Raw genomic sequence first — 10,523 nt, 5'->3', positions numbered from 1 at the left:
AGACAATTGAAAAGAATACTTTTAACAAAAAACAACAAAAAAAAAAAATAAATAAATGATAGCGTTGTAGTTGCAGGTGGACCCCCTTGTAGTTGCAGGTGGGCCCACTTGTAGTTACAGATGGGCCTATTTGTAGTCGCGGGTGGGCCCCCTTAGTCTCCTGGCAACCAATATTTTTAGACAGTCTGCCACTGTATGTATGTATATATACTATATAAAGAAAATACGATGACTGAAATAAAACTGAACTAAAAGAAAGATATAGATAAGGAAATAATTTATTCTCAAATGCAGAATAATGCTGATGGAACAGCAGGATCAGGATAAAATATCCATATTTTGCAGAAAAATTTGTCAACAGTCAGCCATGAGACTTGAACTCGCATCCCTGTGATTACCAGTCAAGTGCTTTACCATTAAGCTAAACTTCTCGCTGACAAGTTAATCCACAATTTTTGAACTTATAAATCTAGCTTTATAAGATGCTGTATGTTAAATTCAAATTACGATAAACGTAAACAAACAAAGTTTGTTTCAATACATCTCAGTGCTTCTAAAAGCAAACTTTGTTTGTTTACATTTATTGTAATTTGAATTAAAAGAGTTTTTGACAATTTTTATAAAACATTTTTTGTTCAAATTAAGGAGTTACAGTTAACAACATATATTTACAGTCATATGCACATGCTAAACCGAGTAAAATATTAAATTTATGAATTTATAACAGTTGCCCCATTTGGGAAAAAAAAAAATCGTGTTTTTAATTGGTTTAAATTGTCACTTCAGAAATATTTTCGCATTTAAAAATTCTTTAAATCTTGAAATTATTCACTCTTTTAAATTAATAAAAATAAATTGAAGTATTTTATGTAATAAATCATAAAGGAGAGACATACTCCTGCAATGATGAGATGTAGATTCAGACATCTAAATTCTAAAATGGATACGAATATAAGTTTAATAGTTGGTCTTATGCACACGAGCAAATTACGTACAACAATATATCATATTTTGTTATATTTTCTATTTCTTTCTTTTAAATATCATACATAGATACTTTTTCTAGACTCCCGCAGTTTTATGTATTCATTTGCATACTATCCCATTAGTGTACAGTTATACAATTGTAATACTAGAAAATATTTTCAAATCAAATTCTTATGATTAGAAATTTATTTCAATATTCTTTCATTTTTGAATTATTGTTACCTCCTACTTTTGTTTCTCAATCAATGTCTCCCCCACCCCATACCCAGAATAGAAAAAAATTTAAGGCAATTAAGGTGACATATCACAGTCTGTAAAATTCGGGCAGTAAGTTGATATATAAGGTAAAAAACTGAAACAAGCTCTTACAATCATGAAATATAAAATACATAATGATGAAATATAAAACAAAGTTTATTCATATATAAAATATCTGGTATGATATGAAGTGACAATATAAAACATTTAAATTGTAAGACATAATAAAACACTTAGATTCATCCATACTTCTAGTGTTAAAGTAACTGCATGGAGGAAATATAACATTGGAGCAAAAATTTCCAAAATTTTTGCCTTTTACTTTTCTATCATTTTTAGGCAGAAATGAAAAAAAAAATTTAATTCATAACAGATAGAGGAGCATAAAGTATGTATCTATATGCAAATATAAACAATTTGTTCAAGACAGTTGCTCATATACAAGTCTTAGGTAATATGAAAAGTTAACTATCATTAATCAATAATAATCACCAGAATTCAAGGACTTGTAGTAGTCTAACACACAACAATAAATCTCAATTTTCAGTTTCTGCTCTAAAATTATCAGTAAAACACCAATTTGAACCAGCTAAGAAACACAAATCAATGTTATTATGGAAAACAACTGGCACTTCACTATATTATAATCTAAGATGAGATAATGGCAGAATGGTAAAATGGATAGTAAAAAGAATTTATGGATTGAAGAGGAGAAATGTTATCGTGAATCTATTTAACATAATATTGCTTTGTAGATGGAAAGAGATTTTTTTAATGAAAATATTTCACAGAATTCAAACTATCATTATCAGCATGGCAGTGAACAGGCACAATCAGCACACTGGACAAAATGCTTAGCGGTTTCTCTTCTAACTTTACATTCTGAGTTCAGCTTCCACTGAGGTTGACTTTGCCATTCATCTTGGGATTGATAAAATATGTACCAGTTAAGCACTGGGGTCAATGTAATCAACTTACTACCTTCCGTAAAAATAACTGGCCTTATACCAAAATTTGAAACTGTTATCATCATCTTTAGATTTTGATAATTTATAAAGATTGATGTAACTCTTCATGAAGGTAAATAAACAATCTCTATTACAAATCACATCGTACTCATCTTATTGTTATTTATGAAAATTCATCTAACTCTTTATGAAAGTAAATACACAATTAGAAGAGCATGAGGTGTAACAAAATACAGCTTTACTATGCTTTTAGAACAATATTTCAACACTATGTCTCTTCCTCAAGTTCAAAATCTTGTTGGCTGCACAACATTAAAAAAAAACAAAACAAATTTAATGGGCATAGATATAATGTCAGGAACAATAACACTATTTCGATGGAACTTGCTGAGCATGTCACTACAAATGACTGTAACTTTAATGAACATCTTAAATATTCTGTCTCTACCAAACTTTCAATCCTTAAAACATGTGAAGATAAATATATTTATGAGTTATTTGTATCATATTCTAAGGGGATGAACAAAATTACAGAATTACATTAAACTTATACAAAACATCTGCCTAACAGCTCTTTCCTTTTTTTTTACTTTTTTCTTGTTAAACCAGTTATAGACAAATGAAACTTGAAGTCTTTTTGTGTCTAGGAAGAAGCATAATATATATAGTCCAGCTGAATATTTGTGTATCATAATCTTTTATCATTTTTGACTCATTTTGAATCTGAGGAAAACAGATGTGCTGTTAAAATATTGTTCAATAAATAAAGTCAATCTGGTTTATTACAGGCCATGATCTTCTAATTGTGTTTGACATTTCATCTGTCTTTATGTCCTGATTTCAAGTTCCACCTAGGTTGACTTTGCCTCTCACTCTTTCAAGGGCAATAAAATAAATACCAGCTGAGCACTGGGGTTGATGTAATTAACTTATCTCCTCCCCCAAATTTCTGGTCATTGTACCAAAATGTGAAACCATTATTATTATTATTATTATTATTATTATTAATTCTTGTAAATTGAAGATGGATAATCTCATCAGTGATCAGGTTCTGATCAATTTGTAGCAAGTTAACAAGAAGATGAAAGGAAATTTCTTTAAAGGAAATTTGACTGCTTTTTCTAGGAATAGTATAGAGGTTTCCCTCTTTGACTCATAGTTTGGTGGTTTACTGTACAGAGATTGAAAATTTACAAGGGAGCTGAATTAAATTATATTATAGTTAAACATTTTCCAATGACGATATCAATATCAGTAGTGCATGTAACTCACATAAGATCAGTATATCTTTTTTTCTTACTTCAATAATCATCAATCATTATCTGACTCAATGTCTTTAAATCCTTGGAGTTGCAATATTTGTAAAAATGAAAAAAATATGTAACACACCACAGAGGATATAAGAGATTTAAAAATTATTTTGAAATAGCAATAATACAAAATCCTTGTGAGTTTAGCAACTGAGTAGTTGTGATTTTGACATTGTTGGGTCACATCAATGTGACTTCAGACTCTGTGTGAGTGTGTGTATATGTTGCTGAATATAAATATACAACAATATGCAATTAGTACAATTGAAACACGTGTCAGACAATTATTATGAATAAGCTAACTGGAAATGAACATAAAGTTTGAATGTTCAAATTCTTCATTCTCCTTATTATATATATATATACACACACACACACACATATATATATATATATAAGATACAATATCTAGAATAGATAAGTGTATATCTTTTTACTTTTAACAACTGATGCATAAGGATGGTATAGTTAGTGTAAACAATAGAGAGCTAGATTAAATGCTATATGGTAAATGCCAGAGCAAACTTAATGTTTTCATTCACCTTAAGGTAATACAGTATTAGTTCGTTGAAGTCAAATTCATTTTTCATACACATTAGACAGTAGTTACCCCTAATTTGCCATACATCATTGTATCATGACTGGCTAGACATAACAATTATAGTTTTGCTCAAATTCCTTTTATATCAATTTTTGCATGCTAAGACTCCATGTATAAAATACAGTATTTACATAATTTTTTCATGTATTATATTATGAGAGACCTGATTGACCTAATTCATTCCAATATTTTGTCTATTTTTTACTATAGTAATTCAGAAAAAATGAGCATTAAAAGTTAATATCTGCATGATTATCTTTTACTTCATGCTTTGAATGCTAAGTTTGTTTATAGACTATCTTCACAAAACTTAGGTGTGGGCATGGGTGTAAGGTTAAGAAATCTTCTTTTTTCATGGTTCAACTGAACCCAGAAATACAGCCTCAATTCTTAATCACACAAAGGTATGGCTATGTGTTTAGAAGTTTTCTTCTTTTACAGGGGTCTCAGGTCAACCAATACTTTACAAGTAGATAGAAATTATGGAAGCTCATCATATGTGTGTGTATGTGTGCATGTTTGTTTCTCACCACTTGATAACCAGTGTTTGCTTATGTCATAATAAAAATTTGACAGAAAGAAGCTGACAGAAAACACACCAGGCTTAGACTGAACCCTTTGAAGAGATGCTCAAGTACAGTTACAGTTCAATGACTGAAACAAGCAAAAGAATAAATACACATACCTATAAATATACCAACATATACACATGCACACATAAATACATATGTTTACATACAAACGTACCTACATATATACATATACACATATATATATATATGTGTGTGCAGGTATGGCTTTGCAGTTAAGGAGTTTGTTTTACAACTACATGGTTTTGGGATCAGTCCATGGCACAGCACCATGAGCAAGTGTCTTCAACTAGAGCTTTGGGTTGACTAATGCCGTGTGGGTCAACTTGGTAGATAGAAACTGTGTGGAAGTTGTTATATATATGTGACTGTATGTCTGTTTGCCTCCATCAACTGCTTGACAACCAATGTTCACTTGCTTATGCCCCCATAACTTAGTGGTTCAAAAAAGATATTGAAAGAAAAAGTACCAGACTTAAAAAATTAAGTGCTGGAGTTAAGGTTGTGCCCCAGCATGACAACAGTCCAATGAATCAAAAAAGTAAAAGACAAACGATATCTCCTTGTTAATATACAGCAAGGACACTTAATACATAAAGCATAGTTACAATAAAATAATAATAAAAAGAGCTGAGTTTTCAAGATGTTTATATCAAGTTTTGCATTGCAGCTTTTCAAAATAACATTTTAGTTTTAGCTGATTATACCATTATTTATTCAATAAAGATTTCACCTGAAGATCAGAAGAGAAACATTTATACTCTGCAGCATTTACTGATTTATTCTTCTCTCATTTCTCTTAAGCAAATCAGTGTGTGTGTGTGTATACATCGTTTAACATCTGTTTTCCATGCATGCATGGGGAGGAAGGTTGACAGGAGCCAGCCAGGTAGAAAACTACCCTGGGCTACTGTATCTGTTTTGGCAGGGTTTTTATGGCTGGATGCCCTTCCAAACATCAACTACTCTGCAGAAAACAAAAGACAAAAACAACTGACAGAACAATATGCAGGTGTATTAGTTTGATGCTTGAGAAGAATGGAAAAGTCTTTGACATTTTGAGCCTACTGACAGAAAGGGTTGAAAGGAGAAAAATGGAGAACAAAAAAGTTTATACACACACACACAAATTCATCTGCACACAATTATATTTATATTTGTGTGCGTGTTTGGACATGTGAATATCGTTATCATCATTTTAATTCCCACTTTTCCACTCTTGCAGGGATCACATGGAATTGGATGAGACACATTTTCTATGGTTGCATGCCCTCTCTGTCACCAGCCATTTACTGTTTCCAAGCAAAGTAATAGTTCCCTATAGCTATAAATGCTTTCACACAATATTGGAAATGTATGACATTCATTTACAACAATCATGTGATGTCAAGATATGGATACACACATAAAAACAGGCTTCTTTCATTTTCTATCTACCAAATTCACTAACAAGACTTTGGACAGTCCAGGGCTATAGCAGAAGGCATTTGCATATTAGAGCACATATTGGATGTAGAGCTATTGAAGAGCTTGGCATGTATGGTCTTATCTAGCTTAGCCTTGAGCACCTCCTTTATTGAAGTAAACACCATCCATGTCTAGGCACATATTCACAATGTGTTCCAAGTATATGTACTCCTTTACTTCTTTAATTTCATTACATCCTACCTCTATTTGGTGTCAATGTACTACAATGTTCAAGGATGTGAACTCTGGATACACCACTGATATAGCTCTGCTACCATGACAAGTAAGAGTTTTTCAGTTGGGATATCAAAGAAGAAAATAAAATCTCTCCAAAGCTCTTCACCATGTTTAGAAATGGTTATCAGAGACATTGAATGGACAGGTGGCATTGTACTCATTGCCAAAACCATAGATAAGCTGCAGATCATGCTGACAGAGCTGGACACATACACACAAAATAGGATTGGACAAAATAAAGGAAACACCACTTTTTATTTATCAATTTTTTTTCTATTGGCAATATGAAAAATTCAAAACTGTTGCAGTTTGCATATATGTATTCAGATGCAGTATTTATTTTTTTCTTCTTTTCTTTTTTTTGCAAATGTTCATATTTGAATAAATTAATGTGAATGACTTATATGATTTCCAAAGACAAATTTCTGGAGTGCTGAATCGTTTGTCTTGAGAAGTACAATCTCTAGAATCATGTTGGCATTCCAAATCCAAGGTAAAACCAGCTTTAGCAATCATAATTCTGAACAGAAGGCAAAGCTCACAAAGAAGGACTACAAAATAGTGAAATGTATTGTCTAAAAACCATTGGACTATGGCAGCAAAAGTGACAGCAGAGCTAAAGAAATCTTCTTGCCAACCCTGTGTCAGCCAAAACCATTCATTGTGAGCTCCATAAAGCTGTATATTATGGGACGGCTGCAATTGCTAAGCCTATCTTGTCTTTCATTGACACTGATAATGGTAAAAATGGTGTCTAGACTATCAAAAGTAGTCAATGGTTCAATGGAATAATGTCCTCTCTGATAAATCATCATTCACCCTTTTTCCCCACTTTAGGAGACAACCCAAAGAACTTTCAACCCTGAGGATTTGTTCTCTTCTTTAAAGCATAGAAGTAGTAGTAATGATTTGAACAGCTATATTTTGGCATTTTAGTTGTTCTACTTGACAGAGTTAATATTGAGGATTATCTGAGTATTTTGGCAGATTACTTTCATTCTATGCTACAAACTTTGTTCCCTGATAGTAGTGAAATCTTCCAGGACAAAATGTTGATTCAAAAAACTAATGTTATCCAAAATTAAAATGAGCACATACATGAAGTAGACCATTTGGACTGGCTCCCACAATCACTGGATCTCAATATAATAAAACATTTATGATGCATTTTGGAGCAGAAAATGAGGAGCCGACTCCTTCCACCATCATTGCTGAAAATTGCACTAACAACCATTCAGAGATTGTATGAGTAAATTCCTCAATGTATCAAATCTGTATTCAATGTTAAAGGTGGACCAACTCTGTATTAAATATCAAAAATTTTATGCAACAAAGTATTTCCATTATTTTGTCCAAACCATGTGTGTGTGCGTGTGCATGCATATCTTTTATTTATGTGAGCGTGTGTATGTGTAACTATATCTTTCACACCAGCAAAAGCTGTTGCTCTTTGAACAAAGTTCTTTTGGTTGAGTTACTCTGTTATTCCTAAAATGTAATAATTATACTAACAATGTCATCTTCTACAACCTACTGAGGCAATTTCTACATAAGCATAGAAGAGTGAGCCACCAACCTTTAAGAAACAGCAGTCAAATCTCTCACACATCACACTCTACCATTGCAAAGAAGGAAGTATATATATAGTTCTAGAAACACTGTCTGAAAAAAATATTGTAAGTATTTGGTGACCTTAGTTTAGACAGAGCTCACAGTCCTACATTACCTTACCGAAGTCTTGCACTTCACATTTTGAATCTATCAATGGTATCTACATAAGAGAGCTTGCAACTTTTCCACAAGCTAGTTACGGTTTCCAAAAAGATATGATGATGCAAGTTCATCTTTGGTCAAAAGCAATGCCCTGAAAATTATGCTCTACACTGCCTTGTTGTTTATGAGATGAATGGCTAAAGTTTATGAACTTAAAAAACTGTAGAAAACAAAGTTAGGCTAGTTATATCTGGAACAATTTTGATTGCCAATTTGCTTCATCAATGCTGACCTGGAACTAAAGAGCATCAAAAACAACAACCTTTGAAAACAACATCTATTTTCAATGTTAATGACGTTAACTAAATGATAATAAAACTTACAAGTTGCAGCAGAACAAGCTATAGACCTTGGCTGCTTAAAGTTTTATTCACATAAGAGTGTGCAGTGGTAGTGCACAAATTTGGCTTATAGAGTGAAAAATGTGTTAAAATATTGCAAAGGAGAATTTTAGATTGTGACAGGAACTCATTCATACATCTCATATTGGTCCCTATTTTTTTTATTTCCAAAATGCAATGACTAATGAAAGTCTGAATTATAATTTTAACATCCATAATTATTCATATCTCTTTGCCTATTTCTTTTACACACACAGATAGACATACAAATTACACATGCATTTCAGTATATTTTGAAAGTTTGGCATGAGCAGAGATTTGTGAAACTTTACATTATGTCACGTGTCTAGAGAAACTTAAGCCAAAAATAAACATTAAATATATATTTTGAGTTTTATGAATGACTTTGTGGAGTTATTGAAAAAAAAAAAACTAAAAATTCTTAAGGAATACAAGAAAAAACTTAATCATAAAAATGATTGAATTTTTCCTCTGCATTCCCTCACATTTATTAATTTCATTTAAAAACTTTTGCTTTTGAGATGAACAATTAGAAGATTAAATTAACATGTATATTTATACATTGGATGACTTGATTATCTTTTGTTTTTTTAATCAGTTTCCATTATTCAGAAGAAAGGGAATATATAAAATGGCAACATTCTTTTATTGCTTCAGGTATCAACAAACTGATGTGCCACTTGTTTCTCGAGTCATACAGCCGCGGGGTCTTATGTGAGCCCGTCTCTCAGCACCTAGGGAAATAAGAAAGAAAAAATAGATAATTTAAACTAACAAAAATTAAACATTAATTAACAGAATTTGATAAACAGCAAACACTTGAAACTGGAAATAAATATTAAACAAAAGTGTTACCAAGTTAAACATTATAAGCACTAAATTGGGAGAGAAATGAAAGACAAACATAAGTCCCATTTGTAGGACTCAAACAACATATCTATTACTTGTTGAGCAACTTTAATATCAGTTATGTTACAGCTTGCATGGCATTCTATTTCCTCAAGTTTGATACAATAATTTATAAATTGGCTCTTATTACTTTAAAATCTTAGCAGTTAATTCAAAATGGTGTGGTGCACAAGTGAACAAAATTTCCAATGTTAAATATGAAAATTCTTCTTTTCTAACAAAAAAAAATACCTGACATACGTTGTCATCACTGATTTTGGTAAGAGCTGAGTATGGATTGTTTGTGCTGCTATCAAAAACAGAAGGGAAATCCAAAATCAAAAGTATTTTTTCCCATCTATTATAGGAAATGGGTTGCTACAATAAGCATGTCACAAATGTATCATATTGAACCAAATAGTTAATATGCGGAGAATTCACAAAAAAACAAAAGATGAAGACAGTTGATGTTGACAACAAACAGATGCATTAGCTTAACGCTCGGGAAGTGAAAAAGCCTTTAATGTTTCAAGCCTACGCTCTTCCACAGAAAGAAACAAGGAGAGAAAATGAAGAATGTGTAGTGGCTAGCAATATATCATGGCGAATGCCGGATAGAGGGGTCACAGAGGACAGCTAGGCAGGAGGGGAGATAATGAAGTAGTGGTGATCCCAAAATGAAGGTATGCGTGCATGTGTATAAGAGAGTATGTATGTGCGTTGCGTGTGGAAGAGGGCTGGTAACTTTGACGTGTGCGTGTGTGCATGTGTAGGTATGTGAATGATGGTGTGGGGCTGGGAAGTGGTCAGTGCTAGTGTGTGCGTGGTGGTGTGATGTGGTGGTGTTGGGATGTGGCGGAGGCGAGAATAGGGAAAGCAAGGGTGGGGTGTGGATAGGCTGAGAGTGGGGGTAGAGATGGGGTATGTGGAAGTAAGGGATGGATAGGGAAGGTGGGGGTTGGATTGTGTAGGGGTGAGATTACAAGGAAGCGGTGACGATGAAGGGAGGAGAAAGGGAGGTGGGTAGGAGTGAAGGGAAGAGAAGAGAGTAGGAGTGAAGAGGAGAGGTGGGTGGGAGGAAG

At 32.7% G+C, this 10,523-nt stretch overlaps 1 protein-coding gene across 3 annotated transcripts in view; it reads right to left on the bottom strand.

Annotated features, from left to right (window-relative positions):
• Positions 1 to 262: 262 nt before the first annotated feature.
• The window catches only part of LOC106883550 (protein diaphanous homolog 2), a 101,798-nt gene continuing 91,537 nt past the window's right edge, over positions 263 to 10,523 (bottom strand). For all 3 annotated transcript variants that reach the window (XM_052973673.1, XM_052973675.1, XM_052973674.1), the window contains one exon: positions 263 to 9,287. In XM_052973673.1, coding sequence (XP_052829633.1) covers positions 9,264 to 9,287 — 24 coding nt within the window. In that variant the 3' untranslated portion in view covers positions 263 to 9,263. The remainder of the gene's footprint in view (positions 9,288 to 10,523) is intronic.

The sequence above is a fragment of the Octopus bimaculoides genome, chromosome 16 (genome assembly GCF_001194135.2).
Source record: "Octopus bimaculoides isolate UCB-OBI-ISO-001 chromosome 16, ASM119413v2, whole genome shotgun sequence".
NCBI lineage: Eukaryota > Metazoa > Mollusca > Cephalopoda > Octopoda > Octopodidae > Octopus > Octopus bimaculoides.
Note: the sequence above shows the minus strand (reverse complement) of the source record. Positions and strands in the feature narration are given on the sequence as shown.